Here is a 17,526-nt window from a genome sequence, read left to right as displayed (position 1 = left end):
AGATGCTTACATCCGAGCGAAGACTCCTATCCTAAAGGCTTTAGACAGCGTGGCGTTAGGAGAGAAAACGCTCATCTTGGACTCCGAGCTTGGATTCTGAGAAATGCAGAAATCAGTGCGAGGCGTTGAATAGCATAAAGCCCTTTACGTTTCTTTAATATAGAACTCTGCTTGTTCAGCCAAGAGCTGTTATTCAAGGAAGCCGAGCTGCATGTTTGACTACCATCCGCATGGGCTAGCTTTATGGTATAGACGGCTCCGAACGTTCAGGCGCCTTCGTCACATGCTGACGTCTTTCACAACACTTCAATTGTGGCGTAGAGTTGGATTTCAGAGCCCATCAACCTCGCCCGGGACACTGGCGGGTTAGAGAGTTCAAACGCCCTGAGGTGGGTGCTCAACATGTTGGTTCAGTACAACGTGCTGTGCGGCTTGCCGTTCGGTCACAAATAGTAATTTCTGTGAGATGATTCTGATGCACAAGCTAAAACAAGTGGTCCGGATTGAGCTGGCTTGTGAAAAGACGACCTGGCGGGACGAAACTATGATGTTATTGCTGCCCTCACTCACTCAACCCTCATGGTCAAGATTCTGAGATTGATTTGCAACAGGCAAGATGGCCGAGCGGTCTAAGGCGCTAGCTTCAGGTGCTAGTCAAGAAATTGGCGTGGGTTCGAATCCCACTCTTGTCACGTTTCTTTTGCCTCATTCGGCAATCGATTCTTTGCTTTTTGCTTCATTTTGCAATGAAATGCGTCTGGTGATGATTTTGATTGAATGTGTTTCGGTCGGGCGGCGGTGGTGAGTGAAGGCCCCGCTTTTGCCGGGGCGGGGCCGTGGCATGGACGTTGGAGGAGGCAGGCACTGCGGCGCAGCTTCCAGCCCGAGCTGGGGCGGTAGGGTCCTTCCGATTTTGGGGCAGAGCAATATCATTCGGGGGTCTTTGAAAATCCTGCTGGCTGCTCTGGTTCGCATCTTCAACACACACACACACACACACACACACACACACACACACACACACACACACACACACACACACACACACACACACACACACACACACACACACAACCATCAACTATGGACACAACCAGCTTGTCCGTCGCTAATAGCATGGAGCGAATCTCGCAAATCACAGAAGAAACATCCCCAGTACGCCCACTCACATCAGCAGCCGGTAAACAGCTCTTCTGGACGGCCAACGGCTCTCTTGAGACCGCAATCCAGGTCGCAGCCAGCCAGTATTACAAGTCAGGCGAAGCCGTCAAGCTCTACTTTCGCCCTGCCGTCGCCGGTCTCGAGCCTACCTGGTACCCCGTGTCGCAAGTGTCTCTGATGGATTCCCAGATCGCAACAACCACCCTCCGGCTCGAGTGATTCGACAGTGGAAGGAGGCTTGGGTCGAGCTTCACCGCGACTGTACCGACACGAAAACTGATACCCGGCGCCCGCGGGCCAAATAAGTCCAGCTCGAGGTCAAGGCTGGCGGCGACTTTGTCACGATCCACGACTACGTCTCCGCCGTGCACCCGTGGATCATGGCCACGCAAGAGACGCTCCTGGACGTCTTTTATAAGGTCGGCGGCGGGCAGTTGTTCCCGCCCGAGATGACATTGGTCGTTTTGCGATTCGGTGATGGGCCGCTTAGTATTGGTAGAGAGGACCAGTAAGTTTCTCGGTACAGGAAGCCCAGGCCGCCTGGCTCGTACAGGCGAGTTCCATGAGCTCAGAAGAGAAAGGAGAGTTCTCGCGCAAAGTCATGGAGAGGATGAAGGCGAGTTCCGTGGCACCGATGGTCGAGTTGGAAAGTCTCCGCCGAGAGAATGCTCGAGGAGACGGCCCGGTTCATCTGACGTATAACATCGGTCATGCTATGTTTAGATTGCCTGATCCTTCTAATTACTGTGACGAGAAGCCTGATAGCGATACTTCTGGTAGATAAGAATACTTGCCTGTCAGTTACTGAGAATACTCTTCGCGTGGACATGTCTTATTTTCGGTCCAATGTATACTCCTGAGTCATTGCTTAGACATGACGATATTCCAGGCCGCACCGCCTTCTGCCAGCAAGTCAAGTTCGTTACGAACACCAGAGAAGAACTTTCAAATTTCTCGAATATGGGTAGTATTATCAAGACAAAAGAAGCCGCCAATCAACGCCAAAACTAACCCATAACTCTCCGTGTAAACCGATTACGAAACCATTAAGTCCAACTCGTCCGACAAAACCCTTCCTACGAGTACGAGATGTACAATCCATTCTCGGCATCATCCTGCATAAACACGCGTCCATCCTGTCCGTTATTGAAGTTGACCGCCAGCTCCACGACAATCCTCTCCTGGCACTTGACACTCGGACCGCCGTGCGTCGCCGGGGCGGAGAACTCAGGTTGGTCCCAGAAGGTGAAGTCCATGCCCGGGACAAATTCGCTACCGTCCTGGAACGGTGCGATCGTCGTGGGATTGATCAGCACGTCGCTGCCGGTGGTCCACGTCGGGAAGCCCTCGGACTTCAGCTGGCGCGAGGAGACGAGGCCGTTGCCATCGACGCGGAAGACGCGGGTCTCGATCGGGCCCTGGCGCCAACCGAGCGAGCAGGTCTTGGCCGACGGTGGGATGCCGGTGAAGACGACGACCTGGCGGGTGATGTTGGTGTGGAGGTCGAGATGTGGGACGTTGTCCGTGGGGTGGTTCGGTTGGGAGGCGGACTGGTAGACGTTGAAGTGTTGGGGGTGGGCGATCAAACCCGGGGTCACGGTTGACGCGCTGGGCGGTACTGAGGTTTGGGAGCATTCGCGAGGCGCGGAGGGTAGGGACGCAGCAAGAGAGATGATGCTGGTCAGGGCGAGGAGGAGCTTGGAAGACATTTTGAAGTGGTGAAGAAATGACGAGGAGGTTGTACTAGGCGGGTTGAGAGAGGATATAATGCAGTGAAACTCTGGGGTGGGACAAGGCGGTTAATGTGTGTAACAATGAGATGCTGGCAACGAAAAATGTGAATACGTGTCGGAAAACAGCTACGACTTTATATCTACTCGGCATCGACATGAAAATGGCAGAGACCTTCATGATAGCCCCAGGACTGCTGTACTCAGCGGGGCTGAAGCAAGGCTTCTGTTGGCATCAAAATCTCACGATCGGCCTCAGCTCCGGGCCCAGGCTTAGCACTGACAGCTTCCAGCAGGGCTTGAACAGCCTCGACCCACGGCAAGCCCGCCAAGGCTTCCGCAGCATTCAGGAAGAAACCGACCTTTCAGCCAAATAAGCATAAACATAGGCTTCCGTGGATGTAACTAGACTCCGCCTCGCAGAAGCTCCAGATGAACCGCACGAGAATCCGACGACTTGCAGCTGATCCCGGTTGTGCACGTGTGGGACAGGAAGCTAAGGGTAAGTGCGGGGCTCAGTGCGAGAATGCATAGCAATGAAATGCGATCAGGATTGGGGTCTAAATTTAGTCGCTGGCATTAGCGGGGGAAGGATCTACAGGATGGCTTGTTGGGAGGCTGAGGCTTACACAGGCTGGTCAAGGTGGATGCAGTCTTGGCTCGAGTCCGAGGTGCGTAAGCAAGACAATTCTGCATGAGTTATATGAATGATCTAGCCTGATACTATGAGCAATCTAAGCTGGGGACATAATCTCAAGGCCTGCCCACTTTGCTGATCCCAACCTTCGCCTAAGACATCACTTCAAGTACCTAGTTGAATTAAACCTCGGGTTAGCAATGAAGGTTGACGGGGCATTCTCATCAGAAGAACAGAATGTGTTAGCTCCTTATAAGCTCTTCGCCTCAACCCTGGCTAGATTATACAGAAATCGCTTCAAGCATCATATCGGCTCTGACACTGCTTTCCAGAGTCCCGGTTGGTCGAGGTCTTTTCAAAAACCGAACCGACTCCGCACTTGGTACGGCCCTCGGAGAAGCGTGCACCCCTTCCTCTTTTCCAAAGTGCTTAACTTTGGACAATTCAGAACATAATTCAAGATCATAGATGTAATAAAACCGTTCCAACGTGTCATGGTTTTCAACGGAGAGGCTCGGCCGTTGAGCCAATCAGTGGTTCTCGGCATGCCGAGCCTCCACCTCGGGGAGTCAACGCTCCCCGATCCACCGGTACCTCAAGTCTGGTTGTTGATGAACATATGTCCAAGCACCACACGAAATCCACAAGCAAGAGGCATCGGCATGCCCCGAAGATTTCCAGGGCATCGGGGAGTTTCTGCACAATGATACTGGCGAGTATCGGTCATCACCTTTCCACGCCGGGGGGCGAAATGCTGTTGCTCCTTAAATACTTGCTAGCTCCGGTCCTGAGAGCCATGAGTTCGTCGAAGTCACGCAATAGCTTCTCTTCTCTTACGAATCGCGTTGCCTGTTCTTGTCATGTCCCTGACACCCACTGATCTCCGGCAACGCCACGCAACGATGAGGTTCCTCTCTCCAGAAACGATGCTGTCGAGTCAAGCGTTTGGGACATGCATCCTAATTCTTCTATTTGCATGGCTGGTTCGAAAGTTCGCGAAGGTGATACAGTTTAAGAAGCGATACCGTTTACCCAACCCGGTTCCCGGATTACCACTGATTGGGAATGCCCATCAAATCCCACGAGACCTTCCATACCTATTCTTCCAAGACTTGGCAAAGAAGTATGGCGAAATGTAAGAAGCTCAAGTAAAACTACTGTGTCACCATATCGTCGACCAAGAAGTTACAAGAAAGTGCCGCTGATCACGAGCCCTACGTTTAGGTTCACAATCAACATCGGAGGAACAAACTGGCTATTTCTCAACTCCAAAAGGACTGTCAACGAGCTCCTGGAAAAGAGAGCAGCCATATACTCCTCGAGAATGAACCTGCCGATGGCTTACGACCTCGTGTCCCGCGGCAAGCGAACTCTCCTGATGCCCTACGGAGACTTGTGGCGTCGAGAGCGCAAGGTCATGCATCAGATTCTGAATGCTACACAGCGCAACATCTTCGAGCCGTTCCAAGACCTAGAGTCCAAGGCTTTGCTGCTCAACTACCTCGAACGTCCAGATGAATGGTGGAAGAGCCACGGAGCGTTTTCCGGCTCGGTCATTATGAGCGTTGTTTTTGGACGTCGAGCCGGCGTTGACGATGCGAACTTGAGCGACTCCCTTGCCGTGTCTGAGGAGTTTGTCGAGTATCTCATGCCCGGCCGCGCGATCGTCGACCATTTTCCTTTCCTCGCCGAAATCACATGGTTCAAAAGTCTGCAGCCATGGCGATGGTATGGCGACGGCTTGTATAAGCGTACTCGCGCGTGAGACTCCCACACCCGGACTAGCTGGTCTGCACAATCGCTTACAGTCACACAGGGTATACAAGCGAGAACTAGATCAACTTCGCGAACGCCGAGCGCAGGGCAAACAACGGGACTGCTTCATGACGGAATTTCTCGAGAAGCAGCATGATTCGGACTTCACCGAGGACGAGTTCCTGTTCATGGCAGGCGCTCTGATGGAAGCTGGTACAGACACCACTCGCGCATCCTTGGACCAGTGTGTGGCCGCCGCCGCGTTGTGGCCCGATTGGATTGAGCGTGCTCGCACACAGCTCGATGAAGTATGCGGTTCTAACGCTGAGCGACTGCCGACCGCCCAGGACATGCCGAACTTGCCAATCATCAAGGGAGCAGTGAAGGAGAGTGTTCGATGGAAGTAAGTTTGGTGCTCCCGGAAGCCGTCTTATGTGGATGGTGGGAAATGCACAAAGTATTTCGCTGACGGGTCTCGATGCCAGGCCGACGATTGCTGAGACGGGAATCCCGCACGCGTTGATGCGGGACGACGAGTTCGAAGGATACAAAATTCCCGCAGGAACGATCGTGACGTATAATCAATGGGCGATTGCGAATTCCACGGACGAGTACGAGCAGCCGGAGAGATTTTGGCCGGAGCGATTCATCAACGAGGATCTTGATAAGCCCGCCAAGGGACACCTCGGATTCGGCGCAGGTAAGAAGCCATTTTCATCTTGGCAAAGTCCATCGGTTCCGTCTTGGCTAAATCTTAAATGCCATGCAGGGCGACGACTATGTGTTGGCTATAACGTAGCTATCACTAACTTGCACATCTCATTGGCTCGACTAGTCTACTGTTTCGACATTCTGCCAGTACCTGGCGCGAAGATCGACACCTCACAGTCACCCAAGGTGATGAAGGATGGTCCGTCATTCCAGGTGAAGATCAAGGTCCGAAGTGAGTCCCATCGGCGACTCATCGAAAGAGAGTGCCGCGGAGCAGCTATTCAGTAAACATTTGATCCAAAATCAGGCACCACTTTGCGTGGGATGGATAGGCGTCAGCTTTTCAACAAATATCGATTCAGGAATTATAGACTTTCGTAGGAGGGAGTCTTCTTGTATGCATCGGTGCTCAGAATCATGGATGGTGCAACCCAGCCCACGTAAGGCATCTGCCAACTATTGCATTTCTTTTAACCACCCCAAAATCGCGTTGATAGGATGGCGATCTAGTGTGCGACGGAGAGGCACGCTTGTGGAAACCACAAAACCATGACCGTGTTCTCGGGCTTGGTTGCTGTCCGCGAAGCCGCTTACAAGACGCTGGTGAGGGGCCGTTCCCCACACTATCGTCAGTGATCAACGAGGAGCGGGCCGCAGCTTCAACTTCCATGTCCGTCCGAATCAACCCCTTTTTGCCTAGCAGTGTGAAAGATAACTACCTGTTTAGGTCTAAAAAAATGCATCTTGCCTTTCGGCAATGTCTCTCAGTTTGTTTCATTTTCATGGCAACTTGATATCGTAAGTGGATCTCCGCGCGCGTCCATGACGAACCGATGGCTCTCATAGGTACAACAAACCACTGACTCATCCCTGATTCTATCTAGTCAAAAACCAAGACCATACCAAGAAGATAAAAGGGGTATTGTGATGGAAGGTCGAAAGCGAGTCCAGCCTGAAAAGGACGTAATTGATTGGGATAGTCGCCCGTCTGCCAAGAGGAGGCAACTATCCCGCCGACCGCCTCGGGCGTCACAGGCATGCGATTCTTGCGCAACATCGAAGGTCAGATGCGACGATCAAAAGACTTGCAATCGATGTAGACGGAAGGGTATTGAATGCATCAGAAGTGCCGGGGCGTTTGGGTTTGCCGATGATCGGTGCGGGCTTGCACAAGAAGACGACTCTCCCCTCGTCCCTTCGAGGACCATTTCTCCAGCCACAACCATCGTAGCTGAAGAAGCTGCTGTAGGCTTGAGCATCGAGCAGGGCTCATGGACAGACGATTCGTTCTTATTCAACGATTTCCTCGCTTCATTTGGAGCACCCGATATCTTTGGGATCAATGACGAGCTCGATACATCCATGCTGTCCTCACTTGCACCTATGCTGGCCCCGAGCTCACCGGCAAAGCTACGAACAGAAACGCGGCCATCGTTACCAAGTGACTCTGGTGATCAGAGTGTCGTCTCTGATGAGGCGAGCAAAGTCTTTGATAACACGCTGGGGAACTGGAAGCCAGCACAGGGAGCTTCTTCCAAGACTGATAGTCTTTTCATATCTGTTACAAAGCAGACTTCGATGGTTGGGCAGATGGGAGAATACGATTCGTCGTTATCAAGCCATCATCTGACCGCAGAGAAGCGAGACCAGATTGTGTATCTGGTTCAGAAGAATTCCGCAAATCCCCCTACTCTGGCAGCAGCGACTTCGTTCCCGTCAGCAAGGGTTCTCGGAGAGATGCTCCAGATATTTCTTACCAGGCAGCAAGACGAAACCGCAGGAATGATTCATCTTCCCACCTTAAATGTCGCTGACTGCGACCCTCTACTTCTCGCTGCCATGATATCGACTGGTGCAGCCCTGTCAACACACCCTTCGGCAAATGAATTCGGATTGGCGTTGATGGATGTGGTAAGAATGGTTCTTATGGATTCGGTGAGTTGGTCCGGTAGCCTCTTCGCTCTCAAGTTTCTCACAGTGTCCCAGGGCGACCGAGACAACGCAATCACCCGCAGCCTGACATACATCCAGGCCATGACATTGGTGTGCGAATGCGCACTCTGGAGTGGAGACCAGCGAAAGACTGAGATGTCTGATGCCACTTCGGCTATTCTTGCGTCGGTACGGAAAGCATGCCAGAGATGCGTTGTTCACCAGCTCCTGAAGCTAATAAGCAGGGCGTAGATACTACGCCATAGTAAACGATTGTTTCGCGTGTCCTACAAGTCGTTCACGCCGCCTGTGGACGGGGACGAAGAAGAATTGCGACTTTCATGGATTGAGTGGGCGAACCAAGAATCCTTCAAGAGGTGATTCAATATCCTTGCCGTGACCCAAATCTTTTCCGACACAAGTTTTCATGTGCTTTTGGAACTGACTTGTAATAGAACCGTATACCGCTTCTACCTACAATGTGTACAACGGAGTGCCTTCAGAAATACACCCTCTCCATTACCCAGCCACGACATGACTGCTCCTCTCCCGGACAGCTCCAAGCTTTGGCTGGCAGATTCTGCCGCGGAATGGAGCATTACATATCACGAGTGTCTGAAAGACGGCTTGGAAAACCAGAAAGGCCTCAGCCTGTCAAGATGTCTAGCTGAAGTTTCAGTTCTAAAGACATTGACGCCATTGGTTGACTTCAACTTTGCGGTCTTGGTAGTTTCATGTTCTCTGACACCAATCCTGGTCGAAGCCCGCACACGTTTTCTTACCGTAGACGCCGTAAGCGAAGCGGACTGGCCATCCCGTGCCCCGGACTCATGGAGGGTCACCGCATCAGCTTTGAGGCTTCTAGATGATACCAGATTTCTTCTCAAATCGGGGGTGGTCGAAAGTCATGCCCTGACGTTGTTCTTCTTGGAATACAACGAGTTCTGCACCGCGGCGCCCATGCCGATGATAGACGCGCTATTAGGTAGCGAGAACCACTGGTCCTCTCACGAGGCGTTCGAGCGGTTGAAAAGCTGGACAAGAACTCAACAAGCTAGGCGTGCGGCATGGCACGCCGGGCAAGTTCTGCGTGCCGCGAGACGCATTATGCCAAAGGACAGAGCAGATTTTCACGCGTTTGCATGTTACCAGGCCATGTTGAGTTTGTGGGTCTACGGGTTGTATCCAACGCATCAGCTGTCGATGACAGACCGCGAAGCACAACCTGGACAGGACGAGCCAATGGTTCAGTTGGATGGCCAGGAGACGATCGACTCTCAACGTTGGATCAGCTACGGAAAAGGAAAGCCATTCATCTCACGGGCTGCCGGAAGGACTGATACTCACTATGGGAGCAATGCCGATATCGTTGCAGTGATGAGAGGCTCCGACAGTGAAGAAGTGACTCTATTGCCTCCGTTGGAGACGGTTCAAACTGTGTTTTCATCGGAAGCAACAGGAAGACATTTCCCAATTTGGAAGCATACATGTCGAATTTTGCGAGCTCTAGGCGCTTTCAAGCAGGAGCAAAGATGAAATTTATATTTAGCGGAATCATTATAAACAACTAATCAGTTGTCAAATGATACTTCACCATTTTCAAAATCAGTAGACACGTTGAACACATGATATCTTGGGACTGTCTGCATGAATAAGCAGCTTAGGTGGCGGGGTGGGCATCGAGGTTTCCGCCCCCTAGATCTCTGATGGCATCATTACGTGCAAGGCAGGTGGTGTTGAGATTAGAAAGGTTGCAAGACTACCTAATCCGCATCAAACCTATCGAGCTTCAAAGATCTAGGTAGGTTCCTGCTCATCCAGGAGAAGCTCCTGCTTTTCTCCAACTCCCAGGGACGCACTTTCTTGTTCTCAGAAGGAGGAGATGGGTCCACGACTGCCTGTTGACAGTATGCACCTTCCCGTGATGGAAGCTTCACTACAGAAAGTGCAAGAACGAACAAACGGAGAAGGAACCGACAGGAAGCCGACTTCACTGGGTATTTATTCTGGTCTCTCTTCTCCCCCGGTCACGTTCTCAAATTTCCCACCTCCAACATCACCCAACCTCGATCAGCACCAAACTTGCCTCATTGCCACCACTTCTTCCGCTATTCTCCCACACAAACCCAAGAACCCAACAGATTGCACATCATGGCTGCCACCGACAAGGAGACCATCCAGAAGCTCGCCGAGAACGGTCACGTCATCACGGCCAAGGAGGTTGCCGACATCGACAAGGCCGAGAAGGCCCTGACCGGCAATGACCACACCGTCAAGAATGGTCTTGCTGGTATGACATCCCATTTGCTGCACATTTCCACCCTTCGTCCCCAGCTGACATCTTATCCCAGCAACTGCTCAAAGCATGCACGACAAGCAGCAGACAGTGCTGAAGATGGAAGCTGATCTCAAGAGCAAGCCCGAGTCGGATATCACCAAAGACGATGCCAAGGAGCTCCAGACTGCTGAAGTATGTTTGCATCCCCGGCCTCGAGGTCTGGGACCTACTGACGTTGACTCCAACAGGCTCGCCTTCTTGGCCATCGCCCTCCCGCCGGCTCGGCCGCTGCTACTTTCCAGTCCATCGCGGACAAGAACGAAGCTGCTCATCAACGCGAGGACCCTTCCATCGAAGGCAAGAAGGAGACCGCCGTCAAGGCCGATCAGAATGGCTCCACCGGCAAGAAGGAGGATGCCCCTGCCAAGGGCTCTGACATCTCTGAGAAGACGGACTGTGCTATTCCCTCTCAAGACCAAGCTGTTCCTGCCAAGTCGGACGCTTCTCCCGCCAAGATCATTGACGCCTCCGAGAAGAAGGACGATGCCACTGTCCCCGAGGCTACGGAGATCACCAAGAAGAAGGACGAGATCACCAAGAAGAAGGAAGAGATCATCAAGCAGATGGACGAGATCACCAAGAAGAAAGATGAGATCGCCAAGAAGATGGACGCGGTCGCCAAGAAGAAGGACGAGATCGCCAAGAAGAAGGACGAGATCCCCGACTCTCAGGAGCCCGGCTCGCAGGATTCCCACCCTTGAGGGATCAGGCATGGATGTCAGGGCGTGAGCATATGATATTGGTGGGATGTTTACCGCAGCATGTCTTTCGACGATGTCCCCGCTCGTCAGGAGACGCAGAGCCTTTTTAGATGTGCGCACGTTGGCACAGGTAGTCATAATCAACTCCATTTCAAAGACTTGCCCTCTCCCCAAGCGAGTGATAGGTGATTCTGACGCACGTCATAGACAGGGTTTCTTCATGCGGTGCTCTAACTTGATACTTGGACCACGAGCTTCTCGCCCTTGACTTCGCCGCTTTGCAACATTTCAAGCGCTTTGATGACCCCCTCGAAACCCCCACTCACCTCTTTGATGGGCTGCGTCTCGAGCTGCTTTCTTTCCAACAGCGACTGCACTTCTCGAGCCCACTGCGCAGCAACATCATGCAGTCCAAAGTTCGCCTTCCGCGAGTATGTCGGATGGCCCAAGTCAACGTCGTACCCAAGTGCTTCGAACCCCATGACCGCCTTCGACTTGACAGCGCGCCTTGTTCGCCATTGTTCAGGGCAATCTTCAAGACATGCGTATCTCGCTCCAACCCTGGCCAGCACGCTGTAACAAATTGCAGCAGACTCTGCATCCGTGATGCAATCAAGGGCGTGCTTGACTGGCATCCCACCAGCAAGGGTCTGGATGTTTTTGGCGCAATCTTGCGAGGTGTACGATGCTGTGCCAATGGCACCGTACTTCTTGACGAGTGGTGCTGATTTATCGGAACAGACAGCGATTGGTGCATAGCCCGATCTGTCTGAGGTGAGTTTCTGTCTATCTCCAAGGGACTGATCTCAACCCACTGCTTCAGCATTTGTATGGCCATGATGCCCGTCGCCGTGGCACCGCCATAAACCAACACAGGACTTGGCTTCTCTGCGGGACGCGACGGCAGTCCCTTCAAATTCAGCGCCTCTGGGTCTGAGATGGCCAGACATGCCGTGCACCATCCAATGGACCCTAAAGCCGCCGCTTGCGTATCGCTCCACCCGTCCGGCACTCTGATCGTATGCCGCGAATCCGCGACGACGTATTGTGCAAAGGCACCGTTTGAAGGATTGTCAGGTCGGTAAGGGAAGTCGGCGCCGCAGACCCGGACGCCAGTGGGCATGATGGACGATGAGCCTGCGACTTCGACGATCCCGCTAAAGTCGCAGCCTATCGTGTTGCCTTCCATGAAGAAGTGAGTGACCATCTTGTAGTCTGTGGGATTGAGGCCCACGGCGAGGACGCGGACGAGAACATGGTATGGCGTGGGTAGTTCTGGAATGGGCTTGGAGGTGCAGACGGCCAAACGCAGGCCGGACTCTCTGGACGCTGATTGCGACTGGATCACTGCGGTTTGGGTTTTTGGTAATGCCATCTTACTGCGGAGGACGCTTTCGTTATGTGTGAGTTCTAGGCTTCGGATTCAAATTGCTAAAATGCCCATCTAGCCATATAACCTAGTGGCTGGAATCAATCTCGAACGATAGAGAACGTCGCAACATCGCGCAAGGTGAGAGATCCCTGCTCCCCAGACTTGGTTTCCGGATTAGGAAACCGGCACCGAACCCCGCCTCCGAATGGCGGCTTGCGACTCGGGGCCGGACATCGTCCCACGCAGTAGCCGGAGACAGGGACCTGAAGAATGCGATGTGCGAAGCTTAGGATTCGGATGGACTAGTTGGCTTCTGGTGCGTGTTGCAAAGACTGGTGCTGTGGTTAGCAGATCGAATTTCCTGCCATTTTCTGGAAGTGGCTTGCTCCCAGCATTCTGGATCGGCTTGAACCTTCATGCAAGTCATCAATCGGCAGAGTTTCTGTCACTGTCCAGCCTCAACTTTGCTCTCATCTGAAGTCATTTGGAGACGGAACTGCGACGAGAAGTCGCAAGAATGCTGGCCGAAGTCACACTCGGGCTTTCATGGCCCATATTAGGCGCTGTCGTCGCCGGACTTGTGAGCCATCCTGTCACGGCAAACACAAAAGAATACGCTGACACATGAGGCAGACTCTCGTCTACCTCGTGATCCTGCGACCCATCTACAATGTCTACTTCCACCCTCTCCGCAAATACCCAGGCCCGAAACTATGGGCAGCTTCCGTCCTCCCATGGGGCTTCTCCTTCATGGCCGGCAACATGCACAACAGTCTGATGGACATCCACACAAAGTACGGCCCCATCGTGCGCGTTGGGCCCAACGAGCTCTCCTACGCGATCCCCGAAGCGTGGGACGATGTCTACGGCCGCTACCGCGCCGGCAAGCGCAAGGAGAACCAGAAGCCGTCGTGGTATCTCAGCAAAGACGCCAACGATATCCTCGGCGCCGCGACGGGCGACCACGGACGCATGCGCAAGATCTTAAGCAACGGCTTCACCACCAACGCCATGCTGGAGCAGGAGCCGGCCATTGCGGGATACGTCGACCTGCTGATCCTGCGCCTGAGAGAACGGGCTGAGGACGGCAAGGCCGCGATTGATCTTTGGCAGTGGTTCGTGTACTGCCTGTTCGACGTCACGGGAGACTTGGCGTTTGGCGAGCCGTTTGGATGTCTACGGGAGTCCATGATGCATCCGTGGATCTCCTTCGTGCTGAGCAACATCAAGTTGACATACATAATTCTGCTGTGCACGCGTATCCCATTCTTCTTCTTCTTTGCCCCTGTGTTGGCGACGATCAAGCTGGTCAGGGAGTATGCGCAGCACCGTAAGGTCTTGAGGGAGACGGTCGATCGGAGGCTTGCGCTCAATGTGGAGAGGCCTGATTTGGTGCAGGTCATGCTCACTCAAAAGGACGGCTTGGTATGATTCGGCCCCCATTAGACAACCTGATGCTTCAGTGAAAGTACTGACTGTTTGAATCAACAGAAAATGTCGCAAGAAGAAATCTACAGCAACGCTGTCACCTTGACCCTCGCAGGTGCGGAGACGACGGCAAGCGCCCTCTCAGGAATCATGTACATGCTGGCGTCATACCCGGAAGTCAAGGCCAAGCTCATGAAGGAACTGCAAGACACGTTCAAAAGTGAAGACGAGATCAACATGCGCAGCGCCATGCAGCTACGTTACCTGGCCGCTGTCATCGACGAGACGTTCCGGTACCACCCTCCCGGGCCGAATGCGTTGTGGCGGACGACGCCTCCCGAGGGCAACTGGATCCTTGGAGACTTCATTCCGGGAAATGTTAGTTGATACACCGGGTTGAATTGAGGGAATACTTCTTGCTGATAGTTATTGTAGACAATTGTGGGCATCCCGCATCGCGTCATGTACCGCAGCGAAGCCAACTTCAAGCGTGCCGACGAATTCATCCCCGAGCGATGGCTCGCCGACAGCAAGACTTCGGAGTTCTCCACCGACCGGCGAGAAGGGTTCCACCCGTTCTCATACGGCCCTCGCAACTGTATTGGGTTGAAGTGAGTATCGTCCAACCATTTTGAGTGCGGGACACTTGCTGACTGAATGATTAGCCTCGCCAACGCCGAGATGCGGTTCATCCTGGCACGTGTTTTGTGGAATTTCGATGTTGAGGTCACGCAGCAGAGCCGAGGTTGGATGGACAAGCAACGATCGTATCTCATGTGGGAGAAGGGTGGGCTGTATATGTATTTGAAGCCGAAGTATTCGGGTTCTGGTGCATCTTCATAGGTTGATAGACTGGGTAGAATGCATTCGTGATAGCCTCACTTTAAGGACAAGCGCCCTATACTACTCGCCCTGTGTCATCCGGAGTCAACTTCTTTCGAAACCCGACGAGAACTGACCGAACTGGTCCGCGCGCCTTCATCTTGGTACAACGACAGGCGAGTTGGTGCCTACAAGTAGCCAAGCTCTAATTAACGGTCCGTTCACCCACCCACATAGTGTTGCATGCTTCTGTCTTCTGAACTTTCGTGCCAGTTATTATCTCATGTGTCTTAATTCAGCACTTTCATCAAAAATGTGGGAGACTGTGAGAGACAGACCTGTCTAAGTGGTCTTAGCATGCGGCGTACCACGTGTTTCTATGGACGATGGAGTGATGTCTGAGAGGGGTGCATTCGTCTCACAGGCTCCAGCATTTCCCAATGAGAAGAACTAGTAGACCAAATAGACTTTGGTTCAAAGTCAAAGTCAAGCAAACCTGACCCTACCAAGTGAGGGGCGGTATCCGACGGCACCGATGCGTTCGGATTCTCTTCATGCTTATCCCCGGGTTTACTCGAGCTAGGAATCCCACAATCCAATGATCTCCACGGAGGCATTGATCCCATCAGCCTTCTTGTGAGGACAAATGCTCTGAATAATTGCCTGTTATCAGGGGTATACATGCTGGGTGCGGAGTCGCGGAGTCGCGGATTCACTCCGCAGCAAAATAGCCGTAGGATGTCTCCGGTGCAGATCCCCTCCCCGGACTAATCCTGCTCATCCCAAAGTCTGCTCATCGGCATCCCACTCCCACGAGGTTCCCGACGGCTTTCTCAACCATTGACATGCATTTTCTACTACCTTAATTGGGTTGCGTCCCCCGCGCCACGTGTCGTAGGTTTGCTAGCATAGAACTCCAGACCAATGTTCGCAATGTAAAAGCAAAATAAGCTTTGAAGTCGCGTGGGTGAGCTGGTGAATTTGTCAAAGTGTGAGGGAACCGAGTCATTGGCGTGTGGAAGCTTGCGCCCGGTAGCTATCTACACATCGAATGAAAGTACGAGTTCCTGACGAGGATGAAACAGTAAAGGAGCCGTCAATCACGTGCGCGACCCCCCTCCGGATTCTCGGGGGGTAATACACTGGACGACTTCCCCTCCATTTCGTGATAGAAATTCTGCCATGCGACAATGGATGAATCCGCTACGGTTGCTTGTTGTGGTCGTGAGTCTAGTGTAGTCGTCGGGTTTTCCCTTTCACGACGATGTACGGGAACCTCACCCGTGCTGGCGAATTCCCCTCTCATTACACCGACGAGGGTTTGCCGTTTGAAAATCGCAAAAGCACAATTGTAGCCGTCATTTCGTCTGGCTTGGTATGAACCATCGCAAAATATGATATTGCGACTTGCTGCTGACAGTCGTTTATAGGTTGTGGCTTGGTTTTGCGTCGGCCTAAGAATATTTGTCAGAGTACGGATCGTACGAGCACCTGGATGGGATGATGCCGTCGTTTTGCTAGCATTGGTACGGGTTCTATTCAATAATGTCGATGACGGGTTGCTGACTACTACGTAGCTTGCTGGTTCAGCGAGCGCGATAGGACTTGCTCTTGGTAACCGCACACCCACCCAGTCGATGTTTGTGCTCTGCAGCAGCACTTAAGACTAACGGAGCAACAGGAACCAACTATGGCATGGGACACCCTTTTAAAGAAGTCCCCGATAGCGACAGAGAGATGTTCTTTCTCGTGAGCAGGGCCCATTCGTAGGCACAACAAAGTGACTTAGGCTCACACATGGAGCAGTTATTTTACATGTCAAACGCGTCATTTTCCACGTCAAATGCCCTAGTGAAACTATCGATCCTATTACAATACCTCCGGTTATTCAAAGGCCGCATGCGAAACCTCAGAGTTGCGACAACGATGCTGATTATCATCGTCTCGATGTGGGGCTTCGCTTTCTCCTTCATGGCGTGGTTCCCGTGCTTCCCAGTCCAGCAGTTCTATCGTCTAGGTTCAGAATCGAACTGCTACGGATACGGCTCCACCAACTCGATGGAAGTTTACAACGTAGTCGTGTCATCTAATGCGACAAATATGGCTTTGGACTTTATCATTCTTGTCCTGCCTATCCCTCTTCTATTTAGCGACGACACTATTCGACGAACAAAGTTGGGCCTGATGGGATTACTGTTCATCGGAGCATTGTAAGCGCATGCAAAGAATCTGTTTGCGTGCTGTTACTGGCGTTCAACAGGACGTGGGAACTAATCGGTCATCTAGAATCAACGTTATAGCAGGAGGGCGCATCGTCGCCAACAGGGCGACTTCAGATCGAGAGCCCGATCCGACGAAATCATTCCCGACAATCATATTACTTGGAGAAACCGAGAACCGATTATCACTGGCGTTGGCATCAATCCCCGTGTTTTGGCCCGTCGTCACCAAGACATGGAACAACTTTATCTACGTTACGCGCGAGGTCAAGGTTGAGAGCACGTCAAGAGAGTTTCCGAATCAGATGGAATTGGGTCGAATCAGCCCGAGAGATCATCACGGTGGGATGGCGCGCATTACTACCGAAGACGAGACAACAGAAGCCGGGCTACGACACCCTGGTCGACTCGGTGAAATGGACCGATATGTCAGGCAGCTGATCAGTCCGTTTGCCGAGAATCAAAAGGAAGATTCTACTACCTTGACAACGGAACTTAATCGTAGCTTTACAGAGGAGTTGGAAGGACATAATCTGGATTTTGAGACCATGCCGGAGATGGCTAGATTCAGGGAACCATCGATGAACGTTGAGTCACGGGGTCCTCCAATAGCAGCAGGTGGACAAAGGGCAGGACATGACCGGTTGAACGTACATAACACAGAGAATGTTTGAATTCTAGTATTCATTCAAAGACGACTGCTCGTTGGTGAGTGTCAAC

At 52.5% G+C, this 17,526-nt stretch overlaps 7 protein-coding genes and 1 pseudogene across 8 annotated transcripts; 6 read left to right on the top strand and 2 right to left on the bottom strand.

Moving 5' to 3' along the window:
* Positions 1-1,083: 1,083 nt before the first annotated feature.
* Positions 1,084-1,945, top strand: GCG54_00001004 (annotated as a pseudogene). Its single transcript is given in 3 exon segments — positions 1,084-1,376; positions 1,389-1,422; positions 1,473-1,945. Coding segments are annotated over 3 exon segments (800 nt in total).
* A 292-nt stretch (positions 1,946-2,237) lies between these two features.
* Positions 2,238-2,870, bottom strand: GCG54_00001003 (uncharacterized protein; the record flags this gene model as incomplete). Its single annotated transcript, XM_045401133.1, has 1 exon — positions 2,238-2,870. The coding sequence occupies one exon, from the start codon at positions 2,868-2,870 to the stop codon at positions 2,238-2,240; it is 633 nt and encodes a 210-aa protein (XP_045258917.1).
* A 1,560-nt stretch (positions 2,871-4,430) lies between these two features.
* Positions 4,431-9,462, top strand: GCG54_00001002 (Cytochrome P450 monooxygenase yanC; the record flags this gene model as incomplete). The annotated part of the gene is given in 8 exon segments (XM_045401132.1): positions 4,431-4,663; positions 4,753-5,289; positions 5,345-5,686; positions 5,769-5,983; positions 6,053-6,278; positions 6,879-8,174; positions 8,193-8,303; positions 8,382-9,462. 8 exon segments carry the CDS (start codon positions 4,431-4,433, stop codon positions 9,460-9,462), a joined length of 4,041 nt encoding a protein of 1,346 aa, XP_045258916.1.
* A 615-nt stretch (positions 9,463-10,077) lies between these two features.
* GCG54_00001001 (uncharacterized protein) lies at positions 10,078-10,965 on the top strand (the record flags this gene model as incomplete). Its single annotated transcript, XM_045401131.1, has 3 exons — positions 10,078-10,216; positions 10,278-10,396; positions 10,453-10,965. The coding sequence occupies 3 exons, from the start codon at positions 10,078-10,080 to the stop codon at positions 10,963-10,965; spliced, it is 771 nt and encodes a 256-aa protein (XP_045258915.1).
* A 230-nt stretch (positions 10,966-11,195) lies between these two features.
* GCG54_00001000 (Trans-enoyl reductase ccsC) lies at positions 11,196-12,340 on the bottom strand (the record flags this gene model as incomplete). The annotated part of the gene is made up of 2 exons (XM_045401130.1): positions 11,196-11,730; positions 11,781-12,340. 2 exons carry the CDS (start codon positions 12,338-12,340, stop codon positions 11,196-11,198), a joined length of 1,095 nt encoding a protein of 364 aa, XP_045258914.1.
* Positions 12,341-12,854: 514 nt separating this feature from the next.
* On the top strand, positions 12,855-14,608 carry GCG54_00000999 (Cytochrome P450 monooxygenase aclL; the record flags this gene model as incomplete). The annotated part of the gene is made up of 5 exons (XM_045401129.1): positions 12,855-12,917; positions 12,971-13,762; positions 13,829-14,143; positions 14,201-14,376; positions 14,431-14,608. 5 exons carry the CDS (start codon positions 12,855-12,857, stop codon positions 14,606-14,608), a joined length of 1,524 nt encoding a protein of 507 aa, XP_045258913.1.
* Positions 14,609-15,851: 1,243 nt separating this feature from the next.
* GCG54_00000998 (uncharacterized protein) lies at positions 15,852-16,164 on the top strand (the record flags this gene model as incomplete). The annotated part of the gene is made up of 2 exons (XM_045401128.1): positions 15,852-15,962; positions 16,018-16,164. The coding sequence occupies 2 exons, from the start codon at positions 15,852-15,854 to the stop codon at positions 16,162-16,164; spliced, it is 258 nt and encodes an 85-aa protein (XP_045258912.1).
* A 220-nt stretch (positions 16,165-16,384) lies between these two features.
* Positions 16,385-17,480, top strand: GCG54_00000997 (uncharacterized protein; the record flags this gene model as incomplete). The annotated part of the gene is made up of 2 exons (XM_045401127.1): positions 16,385-16,797; positions 16,874-17,480. The coding sequence occupies 2 exons, from the start codon at positions 16,385-16,387 to the stop codon at positions 17,478-17,480; spliced, it is 1,020 nt and encodes a 339-aa protein (XP_045258911.1).
* Between the last annotated feature and the right edge of the window lie 46 nt (positions 17,481-17,526).

This window comes from Colletotrichum gloeosporioides (genome assembly GCF_011800055.1).
Source record: "Colletotrichum gloeosporioides strain Lc1 chromosome Unknown consensus_83, whole genome shotgun sequence".
In the NCBI taxonomy this organism is placed as follows: domain Eukaryota; kingdom Fungi; phylum Ascomycota; class Sordariomycetes; order Glomerellales; family Glomerellaceae; genus Colletotrichum; species Colletotrichum gloeosporioides.
The sequence above is the reverse complement of the archived record's forward strand: the minus strand, read 5'-3'. Positions and strand labels throughout refer to the sequence as shown.